The 18,819-nt window shown below is 45.8% G+C and overlaps 1 protein-coding gene across 5 annotated transcripts in view; it reads left to right on the top strand.

The window, feature by feature from the left end:
- Positions 1-18,819, top strand: part of ARHGEF12 (Rho guanine nucleotide exchange factor 12) — a 67,747-nt gene that overhangs the window by 28,921 nt on the left and 20,007 nt on the right. For 3 of the 5 annotated variants that reach the window (XM_014257370.2, XM_088066773.1, XM_088066772.1), the window contains exons 2-17: positions 2,584-2,607; positions 3,324-3,412; positions 4,864-4,920; positions 10,693-10,791; positions 11,475-11,524; positions 12,264-12,321; positions 12,944-13,122; positions 13,511-13,588; positions 13,748-13,867; positions 14,386-14,520; positions 15,852-15,923; positions 16,547-16,639; positions 16,973-17,083; positions 17,512-17,610; positions 18,236-18,278; positions 18,404-18,509. In XM_014257370.2, the coding sequence (XP_014112845.2) occupies positions 2,584-2,607; positions 3,324-3,412; positions 4,864-4,920; positions 10,693-10,791; positions 11,475-11,524; positions 12,264-12,321; positions 12,944-13,122; positions 13,511-13,588; positions 13,748-13,867; positions 14,386-14,520; positions 15,852-15,923; positions 16,547-16,639; positions 16,973-17,083; positions 17,512-17,610; positions 18,236-18,278; positions 18,404-18,509 (1,413 nt within the window). The remainder of the gene's footprint in view (positions 1-2,583; positions 2,608-3,323; positions 3,413-4,863; positions 4,921-10,692; positions 10,792-11,474; positions 11,525-12,263; positions 12,322-12,943; positions 13,123-13,510; positions 13,589-13,747; positions 13,868-14,385; positions 14,521-15,851; positions 15,924-16,546; positions 16,640-16,972; positions 17,084-17,511; positions 17,611-18,235; positions 18,279-18,403; positions 18,510-18,819) is intronic. The other 2 variants (XM_088066771.1, XM_014257371.2) reach the window with 1 other exon arrangement.

Genomic DNA, 18,819 nt, shown 5'->3' with positions numbered 1-18,819 from the left:
TGCTGATGTTCATCAGTTATCAGACAAAATGTCTACAGGGTTTTTATCGTGGAGCCTAAACTTGCCAGCTCCATTTGGAATTAAGGCTCCAGCTGTTCACCACACCCTGCTCTGCCTTGCTGCTGTTTACAGTAGGAGGTGAAATATATTTTAATTTGAATTGTGTTGTGTTGGTTGCTGTAACACGGTGAGGGGATTTTCAGGGCTGCTTTCAAATTTAATATTTTAATTTAATAATATTTCCCAGTGAAGATCAGTTGCACTGAAACACAGATAAACTCACGGGAGCTCCTCTGTGATGTTTGATTGGATTTTATCCATTTTTACTCTGTTTCCTGTGATCTTTGATTGGATTTTATCCATTTTTACTCTGTTTCCTGCTGTGGTGACGCAGTGTTTGGGAAATGAGGATGTCTTCCAGGTGGTATTCAGGCAGGGAAATAGGAAAAGGGAGGAATGTGGCACTGAATGCTCCAGCGAGGATCAGCATTGTAGCCTCAGCTCAGCTGACACTTCCACCTAAAATTTCTGTGATTTTGTAACTCAGTGCCCAGAATGATTTCAGATCCAGGAGGGGAGGTTTTTGCGGGCTGGAGAGCTTCACCTTCAGCCTGGCTGGACAAAGCCCATCCCTTTCCTACTCCATTGGTTTTAGGGAATACCTGTGGAGCAAAGGAAAGGCAGGAGATGGCGTGGAGTGGAGTGGTGGTTGTGCAGCACCCAGAGACTTTTCTGGGATCATCTGCTGCCTCCATCCCTGCTGTGGGCACAGCTATGAATTAGCAGCAGGGCATTTTGGCTCCCACCCCACAAGAATTTTGTATTCACCACTAACATCAAAGCACAGAACAAAATCCAGGGTTTTCAGCACTGCTTTATTTGCAAAAACTTTAAAATTCCTTCCTAAATAATTAATCACCAGCTTAGGTATAATAAGCAGAAAAGGTTTTACACAGCTTCTGGTCCTGGAAAACAGGACATTTGTGTTTCACAGATAATAAAGAGCCCAAAAGGTGCAGCAGTGACCTCACTTTGTGTTGTCCACAAACTCTGCCTGTTGCTGCAGGAGCAGAGCCTGCAGCTCTGGGTGCTGATAAAAACCTCTGTAGGATTAACTTTGTCACTAAAATGCTTCGTTAAAATACTTACCAATGGTGTTAGGGTTTTTTATGCAGCTCAAAAGTTCAACTGCATCAGATAAAAAGATGGGGTGTAATTCATCCTAAGCATCTTTGCATGTCTTTCCCTGGATTCCTTTTTTATTTCCCCTCTTTTCTGCTGTTCAGTGGAACACTTGATTGCTGCTGCATCTGGTGGCTGCTCAGGGTTCAGGCAGGGTTAGATTGGCCCGAGATTACTTTTGTTTGCTTTCTTCTGGGATTCAATCTGTCTGTCTTGCACTGAGTCCTCCTTCACTGGCTGAAATTTGTAAATGGGAGGATGGGATGCTAAAGAGATGTGGCTTTGCAGGTAGATCAGAACGAGGAGAGGATGTTTCTTGCTTAAATCAGATTGGATTTCCCGGACTCTTAAGATTAAAATAGAGCTTTGGGGGGCAGGAGGAAGGAGGATTACCACCTCTTGCCTTCAATTAATTAACTTTTTGCTGGTTATGCAATCACAGGCCCTATCTACCCCCTTAATTTGGAAGCTGCTGTTGTAGTTCAGCTAAATTCAATGCTGTTATCTGAAAGATGGCAAGTGTCTTGCCGTGGATAATTATTTTCAGGAACAGGCAGACAACATTTTAATTCCCCTTGCCTAATGTGTCATCAGATGCTGGTTCTGGAGTTCCATATTAGTGCATGTTTGCACAGGGGATTGGCGTGTGGGAGCTGGCCAGTTTTGGGTGGATCCACAGCTCTTATCCAAAAGAGGGGTTGGGCTGGCTCTGTGCAGCCACTCGGGGCTTTCAGGTAACGGGGAGGGACTCACTGGAGCTTTGGGACTGGGATTTTCCTGCCTGGGCCACTCCAGCTGGAGTTATGGAGGAAAGGAGAGGGGAGGAGGTGACAAGAGGAGCATTTGGGGCAGTTCTGTGCTGCCAGTCAAGGAATGCTGCTTGTGATGGTCTGGAAAACTCTGTGAGGATGGTTCAGTTCTGTGTGTTGGAGCAGTTCTGGGATGGGGCCATTGCTCAGCTCAGGAGCACAGAAATGCCACCTCCAGGGATGGGGACTCCAAACCTCCCTGGGCAGCTCCTCCCAGTGTCCCACAATCCTTCCCATGGGGAAATTCCTGCTGCTGCCCAGCCTGACCCTGCCCTGGCACTTCCCTCTCATCCTTCCACTCATCTGGGACAAGATTCCAAATGCCCCTTGGCTCCAGCCTCCTTCCACCTGGCTCTGGAGCTGCTCCTTATCCCTGTCCTGTTGTCCTTTTCTAATCCAGACTTGGGGACTGCTGGTCATTAACAAATTGGTTTGTTTAAACTAAAAACATTAAATAAAATTAAAAAAAATAAAAGGTCATTTATTGCCCTGGTCACCTCTGTGGTGTTTGAATTGTGTGGGCTTGAATTTCTTGCCCCAGCACTTCATGAAAAATGTATATAAATACTGAAAAACCTTTTTTTCTTTTCAGGTTTCCTCTCAAAAAACCTTCGAGGTGAGTTCCTGAAATTTGCTTTTTTTATCTGTATTGTAAATTATGCTGCAGCATTTTTGCAGGGGGAATTTAGGAGTTTAATATATAACATATATATATGTATATGTATGTATACAAGCACAGCTTGTAGTACCCATCACAAATGTGAGGAAATCAATATCCAGATGAGGATTAGGTGCCAAAAATAGATTAATTGGTGGTGTCCTTGGCATGGGGTGAGCATTTGCATTCTGTGACACTGCTGGGGGCTCATCTTACCTGAGATTTGAGATGGTCAGGGAAGGAAAGGGACACTGCTGGTACAGGATGTGCAGGTGCTTCCCTTCGGGGGAGATTCTAAATCTTTAGTTTTGGCATGCTGAGATATTTAAAGTTTGCTGGGAGAGATTTCAGGAAGGTTTTTTTCCATTAAATTTATTTGGCTTTTTAGATAAAATATGGGCTGATGCAGAGTGATAAAGAAAATGCACTTGCTGTTACCAATTCTGGAGGTTACCAAGGCTGTTCCTGGAACCTTGGATCCTCTCCCAGAGATTGCAAGGGAGATCATTTTCCCCTTTGAATTCAGCCTGGGAATAAATTTTTTAAGCGAACTCGATGCCTATGTTTTAATCTGAATTTCTGGTGAGCAGGCAGAGCTGTGTGAGGTTTGTGTGAGCACCCAGGCAGCTCCTGCAGGCTCTGGTGTGAGGATTTTGTGCTTTTCTGTGCCCCAGACACGGCAGCATTCTGAGCAGAGAGTCTCCAGCAGACAAGAAGCAGAAGGTTGAGCGCTGCAGCAGCACCCACGACTTCGATCCCACAGGTAAAGTCCTAAAATTTGAGGAAAAAAACCCAAACAAAAGCACTGGGGAGCAGAGGAAGAAATTATTTTAATGTGGTTTTCAGAGCTGTGTTGTTCTGCAAAGGCAGTGTGGGCATTGAAATGAATGTGGGCTTGATTTTAAACACCCTCATAATCGACCTGGATTAGTGTATCAGTAAATAATTACAACAACTTCCACTTCCAGCTAAGTCAGGAGGCAAAGGCTGTAATTAGCTGTGAGGAGTTCTTCAGTGAAGTCTGAAATTGGAGATGTGGTTGGCTCAGCCAGGGCTGGGTTTCCCTGCTGGGGTTTTAATTCTGGGGGGGTTTGTTTTGTTCTTTAGTCGATTCTGATCCCTCTTTGGCCACTTGCAAAGTGAATTTGTGATGCGTTTGAAGATAAGCACCTCATTTTAAAGGGTTTGCTATCCTCCTTTCATTTAGCCTACTTTTATTTTAGTCAAATTAGGGAAATGAGGGTGCACACAGGATTCTTGTTCTCTCTGAACCTCTCACTCAATACTTGCTCATGAAATGCCTGCCAGGCTCCTGTCTGAGCCTCCTGGCCCCATGCAAGGTGCATTTTTCCTGTCTGTGCATTCTTCCCTGGGGCTTGGGGAAATCAGGGGAGGTGAATGGAAGTGGGGCACAACTTCTAGGGTGTGGGGCTTTTTGTGCACAAGGATGATGTTTATTAACCACCCTGGTAATGGTTTCTGCCACTGGCTGCATGAGTCCTTCCAGTGTGCACAAAATAAATGAAAACTGGCTTTAAATGCCAGTTAAAAACATCCTGTAAGGGAAAAAAAACCAACTGGTTTAGTGCTCATCTTCTTTTCCTTTGTCCTTTGGGGTAGGTAATGTAAAGTGGTTTCAGGTTGGGGGAGGTCTCAGGCTGTGAACTCATTTTGTAGAAGGAATTTAATTTCTCCAGAAACAAGCTTCAGGAATCCTGTAATCTTAATTTGCAGAAAGTCACTCCAGTGTTGAGAGCTGTTACCTGGCCCCGTGTTTGTGCTTTGCTGGGGGAACTCTGCACTGCAGCCTGCAGAAAGCCCTTCTCTTTCTGAGGGGTGAATTCAGGATGCTGAAGTGCTGTGCCTGTGCTGATTTTATTGACTCTGGGGAGAAGCACTGCCAGAGTCTCCGTGCTTGGACTGGTTTTTATCTGTAGTGACTGCAGGGAACTCCTCTGATTGTGTCCTAGCTCCTGTAACAGATTCTGTGTGCTACCTGTGTCTCTGTGTATTATTCACCCCTTATTCCAAGTGTTCCACCTGTGTTTTGTTCACATCTTATTTGTGTTTTGCACGATTTAACCCGATAAATCCAAGTCTGTTTTGTTTTTTTTTTCCCATGAAGTTTGGTTTTTTTTTTGTTTTTTTTTTTTCCTCATGTTTGGTCTCCATATTTTCTATATCTCTCTCTCCTTTTCTCCTGCTCTCGTGCAGATAGCTCCTCCAAGAAGACAAAGTCTAGTTCTGAGGAGAGTAGATCCGAGACGTATGGTAAGCCAAAGCTGCAGCCTCCCCCCTGGGCAGCTCCTGCTTTTCCTGTCTGTGAATCCCAGACTTTTCCCCTCCCCTGATCCGCATGGTTGGCTCTGCAGCAGGGACTGCCCTTCCATCCTGCTTCAGTTCTCAGCTTGTAGTGTGCTAGTGGCTGGGAAATGTTTGGTCTGGTGTCGCTGGGTGCTCCTGGCAGTGAGGACACAGCTCCCAAAGGCCTTGGTGCTTCTTGGAAAGTCTCTGCCATGTTCTCACCATGGAGGCTGGAGCGAGGGATTTGTCCTCCTGCATTATTTGTAGGTGTTCTCTGGCGGTTCCTTTTGACAGAAATGGAAAAATGAGAATAATTTAAATAAATGTAAGGATGTGAAGTTCCCTGTTCTCTGTCCCAGAGGCAGGGAGTGACCCTGCACTCCTGGGCTTGCTGGCTGCAATAAATGTCACATAACAAGCTTGGGATGGGATTATCCCCACACATCCTGGTGCTGTCCCTACACCGTGTGGGGCCTGTTTGCTCCCTCAGCTCTCCCAGCTGTGTCAGTCTTGGGGCTGTGACATTCCCCCTGCTCTAAAGACTTACTCCACTTCCAGTCCCTGTAGATATTTGCATTCAGACCTTAGGCTCTAGAAGGCAACAAGTATCCACGAGTTGTTTTTTGGATCCTATCAGCATCTTCAGCCCCTTGGACTTGGGCTGAATCTGGCTGCATTTCTTATTTCCAAGTGTGCATGTCTTGACTGCAGCCATTGGTTGCCCTTCTTTTCCTTTATTATTTTGCTTTTTTTGAAATTCATGTTTAAAACAGTCTGTGGCACTTTCTGATTTCAATCTGTTCAGAAAATTGCTGCTGCTAAACCTGCTGTGGGATTTTGGATGACTCTTCCAGAATCATCAGCTTTATCATTCCGCTGGAATAAAACTGCTAGGTCTTCATGGCTGTGCTCCAGCTTCTTATCCCACCTCTGGAATACAAAGTGATGCTGTCAGAGCAAGAAACACTAAAAAATAATCAAACAGCACCAACCCTGAAGAGTTTAAACCAACACAGGCATGTGAGGAAAAGCTGGTACAGTCTGGGGGGAGGTGTGTCCTGTGCTTTCTGTGAGATCTCTTCACTTCCCCTGGAATTTTGAATCATACACTTATTTTTTTTTAAAAAAACAAAACACAAAGTAATATGATAGTCACGTTCCTCAGGGTGTGAGAGTGTTCCTTCAGAAGCTGTAAACAGCTTTGGAGGGTGCCTTGATGGAAACCTGTCTCGGGGAGAGCTGGCTTGCTGCAGCTTGTCATTCCTCCTGCCACCCTCCCTGGGAAGGAGCAGGGAGAGAGGGCTGGAGCAGCGCGGATTTGGGGATGGTTTTGTGCTTCTGAAGCCAGGTTAGTCAGGATAAGCAGACCCCTGTGCTCATTTCTGCCCGCTGCCGTGGGGTAATGACAGGAAACACTTGCTGGCTTTGCTGGAACATCTCGGTGCTCTGCCTTTCCACATGTGCCAGAAACAAACACAACTTCCTGACGGGAGCTCTGACTTCCTGCAGATGCTGTCCCCGTGTCCAGGATCCCTGGGAGCAGCTCCCACTCATCCTTCCTTTCCAGTGGCCTTGCCCTGCCTTTTGTCTGCTTTTCCCAGGTTTCTCTGGAATGTGTGCAGAGCTCTGCTGTTTGCTTTGGAAGGGACCAAACTATTCCAAACCCTCCAAGTAGAAATACTGTACTGATATTTTCTGCACTGCTGACTGGATGGGGGCTGCCTGCTGGAAAGGGAATTATAGGGAAGGCTGGAATGACAGCAGGAAGAGGAGGTGTGGCTTTGGTGGGGTTTTGTTCTCACCTCTTGAAATTTTTAATTCAGGAGCCAGAATTTCTTGAAGTGCGTGAGTGGCTTGGAGGGGCAGAAAGGCAGGGAGGGAAATTGTTCAGATGCACAGAAATTAATTTATAGTGATGTGAAGCTCTCAGTGAGATATTTTCATTCATAAACCCAACCATCTCACATTTGTATATTCAACAAAATTCAGATTATCAGGAGAGAGAATGAGTGTAGTTTATTGTGCTATAATTAATGCTGTGCTCTCCCATGATATTTAATATCTTTTTCCCAAAGTAGCATTTTCATCTCTTAAATGAACTTAAACTGAAATTATCTTTCAGGGTGGTAGGTGAAGTATCAGTTTGTTTCCTTTTCCTCACAACCTGGTTGGTCTCCAAAAATTCTTTGGAGAATCCAAATATTTTTCTCCAAAAACTCTTCCTCTATATTTAGCAATCATCAGTTTCTGGCCTAAATATTAACCTGGACTTGACACAAACTCTTTCATAGATTTTCTTCAGCTGTGATAAGTTTTCGGTTTTTGTTCTGAAATCCCAGATTTGAGATGTTTTTAAATTGGAACTTATTCTCTCTGGGTTTGTTTTTTTTTTGCAGTCCTTACCAGCTTTGTGTCTTTATGTTGTGGCCACCGTTTTTCCAGAGAAATTTGCCTTTCTAACAGTTCTGTTTTTCTTTATGGAGCAGCAATTCTGACAATATTTTATAGACAGCTTCCCAAATGAAGTGAAACATTCAGCCACCCTCAAAACCCCGAGGAGTTTGGCTTTTTGTTTATGGAATGATTCATTTCAAATCTCTCCATTAAATTGCATTTTCCTATGGTGGCCTCATGCCCCCAGGGGAGGTTTTAGTTCCCAAATCTCAGCTCCTGGGCCGTGTGCTGCAGACTCGGGAAATGGAATTCACATCCCATGGAATCCCAGGCTGCTTTGGGTTGGAAGAATGCATAAAAATGATTTTGTTCCAGGAGCACCTTCCACTGGCCCAGGTTGTTCCCTGCCCTGTCCATCGCGGTCTCTCCATTCTCTCAGTCAGGATTTTAGAGCTCTGTTTGTTGCTGAAACAATTCCTGTATTATTAAATAACTTCCAGATAGGATGTAGAGGAGAGCAAAATAAAAATGAGCTTCCCAGAGAAGCTGTTGGACAGCCCAGATGTGTCTGGCCAGGCTGTTGGAGACAATTATTTTGGCCGTGGGCTGTCAGTGACCTTGAGAAGTTCAGACTTTGCCCTTCCACCATCCCAAAGACGCTCTTGGAGCAGGGCTGGAGAAGGGAGAGGGACGAGTGCCACCTATTGAAGCTCCTCTCAGCTTTCCTTGAAGTTTTTCTCTCTGCTTTCACTTTTAATTTTAACCTCTTTAACTCCAGCACGACTTTGGCTGCTTCGTTGTACTCCTGGCTTGAGTCTATCCTAGTGAGTTTGGGGGAATTTTCATCTCCATGAGGACTAAAAACATTAAAATTGCTTCTTTTTCCTCCAGAATTTTAGGAATCCACTCAAGACACGGACAGAGACTGATTTTAAATCATAGTTAAGTGATGTCTCCTCACTTCATGACATAAAGATACTGTTAAGGAAAACAAAAATGGGAGCAAGATGATTATTGATTTAATTTTGAGTACTGTCAGTGATGAATTCTGTTGGCTTTGTAATACTCACTGGGTTTCAGCTGGAAAAAATGAAATATCATGGTGGGATATTTCAAGAAGAGCAGAGTAAAAGCACTTGAAGGGTGCTTCAGGCAGGGAGTGCTGTCAGAGTTGGTCTAGTTCTGCAGGTCACAGTGTTACCTCCAGGAAACTTCCAGATAACTTCATCAAAATCTCTCTAAAGTGTGTCTCAGTCAAGTGTGGTGTCTCCTCCACCTAATTCCAGCCTTTTATATAGGATTAGGAGAAGGGTGAAGTGTATTAAAGGGTAAAGGAATTACGGACTGATTTCAGGTTGAGTTGTCCTAATTCCAGTTGTTTCTCATTCTAAATTTATAAGGTGGTCTTGGGTGAAATTGAAGCTTGTGGAGTGAAAGAGTTTTAACTTGAATAAACTTGAATTAAATTCAGTTCTACTCTGCCAGGTCAGTTTATGTTGTGTGGGCACTGCTTTGGCATCGGGCTCATCCAAGGAGGGAGCTCATCAGTAGATCCAAGGATTATTCTGGAGAAAAAAAAATCCAGTGGCAGAGCAGACTCGGGGCTCTCTGTGGCTTTAAACAAGGCCAGTCCTCGTGAGTCAAAAGCTGAGTTTAGTGCCTTACTCATCGGAGTGGGGCTGGCAGGGAGCTGGAAAAGAGCTTTTCTCTGAAATAGCACCAGTTCCCACACCCCAGCCCCGGGCATCATTCTTGGGAAGTGAGACTTCAAGGAGCTTGGTCACATAAAAGAAGGGGAGGTGCACAGGGAGAGGCACCTTCCTTCACTTCTCCCTGAGCACAGGGGGTGAAAGGTGGGGGGATTTTCCTTTCCATCCCTTCCCCTACAGGTGCCAGGTATATCCCATGCTTTGCTCCTGCTTTGTTGGCAGGAGGGGAATTCCTGGGATGTGATAGTGCTGCACAAGTCCTGGAATACTTTTTCCACTGCTCCCACACCCATTTTCATCTGTGCCACGCTGGAGGAGAGCAGGACTGGCTGGGCAGGCAGTGTTGGCTCTTGAGGCTCCTCATTTCCATGGGGAGTTGCTCCAGAGAAGTGAAAGGAGCTGTGGTGGTTTGGGAGCAGCGTGAGACACGGGAATGACTCCCTGCTCTGTTACCATTCATACCTTAAAACTCATTCCAGAAAAGCCAGTCTGGCTGGGACAGCATCTTCCCAACTTCCCATCTTCCCTCCATACCAAACAAAACTGCAGTTTTGGAATCCAATTTGGGAGAGCTCTGATTTCTTTCTCAAGGTGCCAGTGTAGGAATTGTGCCTTTAGGAATGGAAAAGCAGAGCAAGCTGTTAGAAATAAGGGTGATGGAAATAAAAGAACGTTGGGGCAGCATTTTACAGAGTTCCTGAAGCCACTTTTCAGGATGAGGGCTCCGTTGTGGGAGGATTTTTGCAGGTGCTCCTAGGAAAGTGCTTGGCAAGGAATATGCCAGGGCTGCTGCTTGCTTGTGCTTTCTCTTTCCCTTGGTTCATTTCCAGGTGAACAAAAGATATCCCCAGTGTTTCACCTGGTCCAAATGCTGCACCTACCAAATGAATTTATCTCTGCAGCAACATTTGTGTTCACATTACACTGAGTGTACCAGGAAACAAAACAAGTTGCCTTTGATGTCCCGCAGCAAATTAAAGGAGGGGCACATTCAAACTCATCTCCTGGGTTTTTGGCCCTGGACTGATTTAATTTCAGAAGTCCCGTTCAGGACAGTTAAATGTGGCTTTTACTTCTTCACCTCTGCTGTTCTGGCTCTGTGCAATATTTCACCTGGAGCAGAAGGTGCCTCAGGAGGAGATTTTGGCTGAGAATTGGGAGAACTTTTCCTGATCAATAAATCTCTTTTAGCCCAACCCCCTCGTATTACTCTGAGGGATTTGTGCTTCTGTTTTGGAGCAGCTTTAGAAGCTGTGAGGTGTTCTTGGTGGTGCAGCAGCACCTGACAGCTCTCTGAACTATTAATGCAGACGAAGGGAAATCCTGCTCATTGGTGTGGGTACTGCTGCTCCTCTTTAAAAGGTGCTTTTCCCTCAGGTTGTGTCTGACGTGCCAGAGCTGTCTGCATCTCTGTTTTGTGTAGCTGGAGCAATAAGCTTGACCTGTCTTGACATCCCTCTCCATTTCTGGACTGCTGCCCTGTTCCTGTCTCTCCTACATTCTCCCTGTGCTGTGTTGTCCCCGTTCCTTTGAGTGCTCTGTGATTATCTGGGAGGATCAGGTTTTGGACTGATGCCTGGCTTGTGTCTCTGTGTTGCTCTCCTCTCTGTGCTGCCCTCTCCCCGTGTCTCCCCAGGCCTGGTGCAGAGGTGTGTGGTGATCCAGCGGGATGAGAACGGCTTCGGGCTGACGGTCAGCGGGGACAACCCCGTCTTCGTGCAGTCCGTCAAGGAAGGTGAGAGCATCCCCCAAACCTGCCAGCTTCCCATGGGGATCCTGGAAATGTGTGTGAGCTGGGGCAGAAAACTCCCCAAAGTCCTCCCAGGTGGTGTGGCTGCCTCTTGGGAAGGGATGTGCAAGGTCAGGGTTGAGCAGTGAATCCTTTCCTCCGTCTCTCCTCCCAGGCACTGGGAGAACGAGAGGACACAGCTTTAAGCTGTGACAGGCAAAGTTTAGCCTGGATAAAAATCAGGATAAAAATTCTTCACTGAAAGAGTGCTTGTGCACTGGAGTTGTCTGCCCAGGGAGGGGGTGGAGTCTCCATCCCTGGAGGTGTTTAGAACACGACAGGATGTGACACTCAGTGCTGTGGTTCAGGAGATGAGGAGGTGTCAGGTCATGGGTTGCATTTACTGATCTCAAAGGTCTTTTCCAACCCAGGATTCTGTGATCTGGTGGGTTTGGAGTTGCCCTCTTGCATCCCAGGGGAAGGAAAGGACCCTTTGGGACATGGTGGGATCATGTCCTGGTGTATCCAGTGCCAGTTGAAAGCAGAACCACTCTGGACTCAGATTTCACTGGCAGAGGAAGCTTGGCTGGGTGCAGGAGTATTTTGCATGTTTTACAGAAGTCTCAAAACCATTAATGCTCTAAATGATTGTATTGAAATGGGAACTAAGTGATTTCTTTCCTCTCCAGATGGAGCAGCCATGCGGGCTGGAGTGCAGACAGGTGATAGAATTATCAAGGTAAGGGCATGGAAATTGTGAGAGAAATGTGTCCTTTGTACTAAAGGAGCTCTGTCCCCGAAAAAGATGGCATTGATGTGTCTGCTGTGATGTTTGTGTTGGGAATGATCTGTGCTTCAGTGTTCTGGGGATGACTCTCCTCCAAATCCTCATTTTAGATTTTATGGACAAGTTCCTGCCAGGTTCAAGAATCACAAATACAGTAAAACCAGAAATGGCAGGGAAGAGAGGGAAAGCAGAGTTGTTAATAATGACCTGTAAATAAACAGCCTGCCTGAATTGTTGTTTTCCCCTTAACTGCTCTCACATCCATGTTCTTTTTTAGTCCCAAGCAAGTAAGAAATCAAGTCAGTAACTTAAAAAGACTCTGTAAACTATTGCTGCAAAATGCTACAGCAGCTCCTGACACAGATGGAGCTGGGGTTCCAACCAGGCATTGAAATTAATGAATTCAATTAGCTACCCTGTTGTTTTTCTGCCCAGGCAGAGATGGATTGCCTTTTTTTTGTTTGTTTGTCTGCCTGCTTGAGGTCCCTTGGTGTGTGCAGAGTTTTCTTTTTGCAGAGCTCTGCTCACTGAGATAAACTGTTAGAAGGATAAATAATTTATCTGGTAATGTCTTGAGAGAGGCAGTAATGGAGATGGGGGAGAAGAAAGTGCTGCTGTTCTTCTGGTGGAATGTGTGGAACTGCTTTGGGAATCAGGAGCCAAACACTGAATTTCTCCCCTCCCTGCCCAGGTGAACGGGACTCTGGTGACACACTCGAACCATTTGGAGGTGGTCAAGCTGATCAAGTGTAAGTAAAGGCAGGTGGCTCTTGTGTCACCTTCAGGGGCATCATTTCGAGGGCCTGGTCAGGTGCCAAGGGTGAGGTCAATGCTGAGAGATAAAGGGAGTGCATGAAACAGGGAAGCGAAATTGAAATTATTTTGACATCCTGAATTTAAGCTGATATATTCTCCTGTAGCTTCTCTTTAACTTAATGTTTGAATTATCACCAAGCCTTGCCTGGTGCATTCCCACCTTTTATTTCCACCTCAAATACCAGAGCTGGGCAGGCACTTGATGTGCACTGCTGTGTGATGCCTGCACAGCACTACAGGAAATACGTTCCTGGTGGATTTTCTCGTAGGAGGAAGGAGGTGGTGATGGCTCCTTCCAGCCTGGCGTGGTTTATTTTGTGTGTGTGCATGCTGGAAATGTAACCTGCAGGGCTGCAAATCGGATTGCTTGCTTTGTAAGGGCTGATTCTCATGCAAGTTTTTGGGAATATCTGAAATTTAAGCAGATTTCTACAGCAAGTAGCGCTCTCAGGCTCATTTGGAGGAGGAATGGTGTGAGTTCTGTTCTGCAGGGAAATCAGAGAAGCACAGAAACCTCTCTGTGTGTGACCTGTGCCTGTCCTTGTGTCCCCACAGCGGGTTCCTATGTAGCTCTCACTGTCCAGGGGCGCCCTCCAGGGTCACCCCAGATTCCCTTGGCGGATTCCGACGTGGATCTGGCAGCTTTTGGGCATATGTCTCCCATCATGGCATCCCCCCACTCGCCTGGCACATCAGGGAATGCAGAGAGGATCACCAGCCCAGTGCTCATGGGGGTAAGGTTTGAAGCTCTCTTTCCAAAAGGAGAAATGGAATCAGGTGGTTTTGGCCTGAATTTTTTTTTTTTTTTTTTTTTTTTTTCACTTGAAACTGGCATTGGGTTATTTATCCTGTCAGTGGGTATTTACTCGCTTAAGAAAAAGCATTTTGCAAGTAAAAATACCCAGTCCTGTCTGAGGTAGTATAAAAACCTCTATTTCTATTGTTGGTAGCTGTTCAAAATTAAGCAAGACTACATAGGATAGGGTTGGGAATTTGAATTGCTTCTCATAGGGCTTTTCAGAGCCTGTTTTTAGGAAGCAGGTGAAAGATGTACATGTCCATTTTTCCTTATCTGCTCAGCTCCCCCAGCAAACCCAACCTTAATCTCTCTGCATTTCCTAGGAGGAGAATAACATCGTCCACAGCCAGAAGGTGGAGATCCTGAGGAAGATGCTCCAGAAGGAGCAGGAGAGGCTGCAGGTACTGGAGTTGTGCAGGTTGGAGAGAGCTGGGGGAAGTGATGCAAAGAGGGGTTGTTAAATCACAGTTTATCAGCAGAGCTGTGTAAAACAGACTTTCTGTAGCAGCTCCTGGGCTGTGCAGGTGTTAATTTAAGAGAGACAAACAATTCTTGTGCAGTTCCTGCAGGAGGAGTACAGCAGAGCTCCCTCCACCCGCCTGCTCAAGGAGATCCAGGAGACAAAGAAACACATTCCTCAGCTGCAGGAGCAGCTGTCCAAGGCCACAGGCTGCACTCAGGTAACGGGCCCAGCCCTGGGGATGCTCCCAGGCACAATCCAGGCTGTTCTGGGCAAGCTGGAATTGCTTGGACAGGCAGGCTGCACCCTCTACAGCTGGGATTTGAAGCTGGCACTGTCATCTCAAATGCAGAACATTTTACAGTGGGCTCTCAGCTCATCTCTGAAAAAACTGCTTTTAAGAACAAGTGCAAAGCAGTGATGTGTTTATTATCTGTCAGTGCAACTTAAAATACACCCATGAAGTCATTCTTGGAAGCTTTAAACAATTTTGTTTTCACTTTTGAAAAAAAAATAAAATAAATGCAGGCTGTGTCATTTTTTCCCTTTTCCCTTGTGTTTAAAGTGCTGGAAACTTGGTGTGGTTTTTGTTGTTTTCTCTTAGAACGTCACTGCAGTCTTTTCTAGATAAATTAAGGTTTTAGGAGTCATGTGAGCTACCTGGCTTTTGAAAGAGTTGATGGAAGGATGGTCTCTTGGAATGCTCTGCTGTCTCCCAACTCCCTTGGATCTTTGCAGGATGGAGTCCTGTCCTCCCGGGCGGTGTCCGAGGCGCTGCAGATCAGCGAGGGGGAGGCAGAGAGTGGGGACAGTGGCAGCAAACTGGATTTCAGTGGTGACAGCCCCTCCAGACCCAACAGTGACATTGCTGATGTGAGTCTGGGGCAGCCCCAGGGCTTTGCTTCTCTCCTTCTCGCATTTGGGTTTCCTTGGCAGATGGTTTGTGCGTGTTGTCCTGGGTAAAGCTGTGCATTACTGGAACAGGCTCCTCAGTGCCCACCAAAACCTTTTCCCTATGAAAACCTGTTCCATTGGACTGGTGTTAGGGACTGGGAGAGAAGAAATTTGGGTTTTTTATCCAGGATTAGATTGTTCTGGCGTTAATCCCTGTAACCAAAGATGGATGCCAGCATCCTGCTCAAAACTCATTTGCCAATTAGAGCATCTTTGAAGGGAATATTCCAACTGCAGCACCGTGACTCAGATCCAGGCAGCGTGCCCTGAAAGTGGGAAAGAGCCTTCCTTCTCCCAAATCAGCTTCAGTTGCTGCCACCAGCAAAGGCTCTTGGTGTGCTCACTCATTAGTTATCAATCTGTGTGCTCCTGTGCTCTCCCTTGGTGCCTGATCCTTAATTAAGTCACTGTCTGATTAGTGCAGGGGAATTGAGACTCTCTGCTTGGATCTGGCCTAAGTTTGTTGATTAACTTAAGGATGTGGGAGCTAAATTTGTCCCAGCAGTCGGAAGTGAAAGGGAGGTGGGTGAGATGGGAGCGTTCACAGCTCTGTTTTGAAACATTCTGACTCCAAATCTGACCAGATCCCACTCAGTGTTTGTGTTTAATAAATGCACAATAAAATTCATAATTATCTTCCTAATAATCATCATCCTGTCAATATTGGGGATGGTATTTGACCAGTGCAGGTGATTGGCACACCAAACATTCCAGCTTTTCTGTCCAGCTCTGAGAAATTTAAGGACTGGGAGCAAAAGAAACCTTTGGAAGTGGAAAAAGTCCTGCAGCTGGGAAAAAGCAAGGCTGGAAAGCAACAGCCTGAGCAGTTGCCTGGCTGGAAAGACCTTTGGACACACAGAAGATGGGCCAGCAGCACCTGGTTTTTGCAAATAGGGCTCTGCTGGGCTTCCTGAGCAAGAGGATTGCTGGCAGATGGGAGGAGAGAGAGCTGAGCTGTGAAAAAAGGTGGAGAGAGCAAGAAGAAAGCCAAGGGCTGGGGATTTTACAGCTCTGCTGTTGCTCAGTCACCAGATTTCTGACCAAAACTTCTGCATTCACTTGAGTTTGGGGTTTTTTTTATTTGCTTAACTGTGCATGTAGGACACAGACTTTACCCTGGTTTGTCACACCTCCTTTTCCTGTGAGAAAGGAGAACTTCTTGGCTGTTGTGGCTGACAGACTGCACTGTGCAGCTCTCCCCTTCCTGGATTTGCTGGGACTTACCAGAACTGAACTTCCCTCTTTCGCAGAGTCCTCGCAGCGGCCTGAAGGAGAGGATTTATCCAGATGAGAGCCCAGAAAAGGCTGAGCTTCAAGATATTGTGAGTACAAAACATCAAGTGTCACAACAGCATCTCCTCCAACGGGCCCATTAAAATCTTGCTGCTTTTCCCCCACTTTGTAAATGGAGCATGCCTGAACTTAGCTTTAGAAAATAAAATGCAATTAAAGTGGTGTAGGGAAAGTTAATTAGCTGAGTAAATGTTTATGGAACTTAAGAGCAGGGCCATTTAGAGGCGAGAAATACCTAATCAGCAGTAAAACAGCTGGGCCTGGAATAAGGAGAGCAGTTGCACGTGGTTTATTCCTCGAGTCCAGCCTTTTTTCAGGATGTTCACTCATTTAGGGGCTGGCATTTCCAGCAGGGCTACAAGTGGAGCTCAGCAGGAAGTTCAGACCTGTCTGAGCACGTTATCATCCTTGGGATGACTCCTGGATTCTCCTTCCCCTCAGCTGCTTGTCCTCCCAAAGCCACATTTCCCCCTCTGGACAGGGGTGCTCAGTGTGCTCCAGGTGATGCAGCTGCTCCTGAGCCACCTGATGTGATATTGAGGAATGTTTGGATGCTGGGAGAAGCTTTTGAAGAGTTAAAGTGATCAGAATATCCAAGTTTTACTGGGAGGGACAATCACAGCACTGTGCTGTTCTTCCTTCTCCTCCCCAGGATTCCCAGTCCAGCGTTGGAAGTCCCCTGTCCCGAGTGGGGACTCAGATCATTGGAGCAGAGGATGATGATTTTGACACGGAGCAGGAGCAGGTGGGAATGACTTTTAGCCCTTTTTTCCCCCCACCAACCAGAATTCTCCTCCCTTGTTTCTGCTGAGTGCTTCTTGTCTGGTGAATTAAAGATTTGGAAGTGGGATTCCTGTTGTTGCTGCCAATATCCATCTTTGAGTCTGTGATTTTTCTTTCTTCTCCAAACTTCAAGCCTTCTAGGAATTAATTTGCCTTATTTCATTTTCTTTAGTCTTTGTTAAATCCTGAATTATTGTCACAGCAGCAGAGCTACCACACATTTACTCTGAATTCTTTTAGCTGTCCTTTCTGTTATTCCTGAATGATTCAGCTGGAATTCCCTGTGTCCCTGCAGATTAATGGGCAGTGCAGCTGCTTCCAGAACATCGAGCTCCTGAAATCCCGCCCGGCTCACCTGGCTGTTCTCCTGCACCACGTGGTGTCCCAGTTTGATCCTGCAGCCCTGGTGAGAAGCTCTGCAATTGTTTCCCTGGCTCACATTTGGGAATCTTCACCAGAATTTATCTGATCTCGTGCAGCACTCACTGCCATGACCTGGCAAGGAGGGAAATGCAGACCCTGTGCAGGCCTGAGGGAGATAAAAATCCTCCTTTGTCTCCTCAGATAAATGGAGAGACACAAAAAGAATTGTTTCCTTTACATCTGGCTGCTGACAAATAATTATTTATCTCCTGAAAGCCTCTCATCCCACCCCAAGGTGTGGGATAAGTTGTCTACAGGGAAGGTTTGAGCTCTCTGTGCTCCTCTCCACCATTGCCTGAGGAGCTGGGAAAAGATTTCAACCCAGCACTGCTGAATTCCTTGAAATACTGGAAAGAAAACTCGGAGTTTTCATGGCTTGCAGCTCATTTCTTGCCCTCTTGTTCCCCACAGCTGTGCTACCTTTACACAGACCTGTACAAACAGACCAACTCCAAAGAGACCCGGCGCGTTTTCCTGGAGTTTTACCAGTTTTTCCTGGACAGAGCTGCAGTAGGTTCCACTTGTTTTCCTCATTTTCACACACATCCAGCAAGTTGAGCTTGACCTTTCTCCACTCACCTAAAAACTAAGCGGGTTAAAGCCCTCCAAAAGAAAAATGGGAATAATGATTTATAAGTAACTTCATAAAATGCAATACTGCAATAAAAAATTTAAGTATTTTCGTTGAAATGTTAGCAGGAAAGTGAATGGCCTCAGATGCCTGGTAAGAAAATAAATCCCAGGGGATTTGTTGTTGGTAGGAGAAATAATTTAGGGGTAGGTAAGCAAATTCTGGCCCTTCTTCATTGCTTTTTAGTTAATAATTGCTGTGGGTATTGATGTGGCTGTTTCAAGGATTGGGAAATTTTATGTGTCTGTTGAAAAGCTGAGAAAATTCTTTGCTGTCACGAATCAAACTCCCAGAAACTGCAGCAGAGGTTTATAAACCACATGTTCATCTTAAATAATCCTGTGAATTATATAATATATTCATGGCAGTCTCCCTTTTTGGAACCAGCAGGTACTCAGATGGGATGATTTTGGCTTTTGAGGGAATTCCCTGGTGTGATTTCTGTGTTTTATTGGGGTGCTGGTTTCCCCTGTTGGTTCTCCCAGCCTTTCTCTCCTTTTGCAGAACCTGAAAGTCCCAGTTCCAGATGAAATCTCCTTGGAATTAGGTAGGGTGCTGTGTTTGTGGGGGTCAAAGGCAGGGGGTTGGTTAATTCAGGGAAATTACTGAAGTCATTTATTGAAAGTGGGGACTGTTCCCACAGGAATAGTTGATGAATTTTTTGCCTCACAGACAGGAGAAGGCCAGAGCTCCTCCCTGAAGAGCTCCACCGCCAGTTCATCCAAACCATGCAGGATAAAGTCTGTCCAGAGGTCCAGAGGAACCTGGAAGATTTCAGGTACCAAAAGCTCTCTGTGCAGTTTCCATTCAATTCATGTTTTATTTCGATCAGCGTTCCAGCACGGGGAAACCTGATGGACATAGAATTCCTTTGGATTGGATGGGAATATACCCCATGGCCAATCTTTAAATAAAGTCATCAATTGCAGTCCTGTCCCTTGGATTCATCATTCCTTGGAGCTGAGTGAGGAAATGTCTGTTTTCATAGGTGTTGTTACATAAATCCCTCTTGCTGATTGTGTTTATGATCAGCTTATATATATATTTTCTTTCCCCTTTCCCTATTTTCCTTCCCTTTCCCCTTTGGG

This window comes from Pseudopodoces humilis, chromosome 25, assembly GCF_049639895.1.
Source record: "Pseudopodoces humilis isolate 2021_Gansu_Grassland_sample_001 chromosome 25, ASM4963989v1, whole genome shotgun sequence".
NCBI lineage: Eukaryota > Metazoa > Chordata > Aves > Passeriformes > Paridae > Pseudopodoces > Pseudopodoces humilis.
The sequence above is the reverse complement of the archived record's forward strand: the minus strand, read 5'-3'. Positions and strand labels throughout refer to the sequence as shown.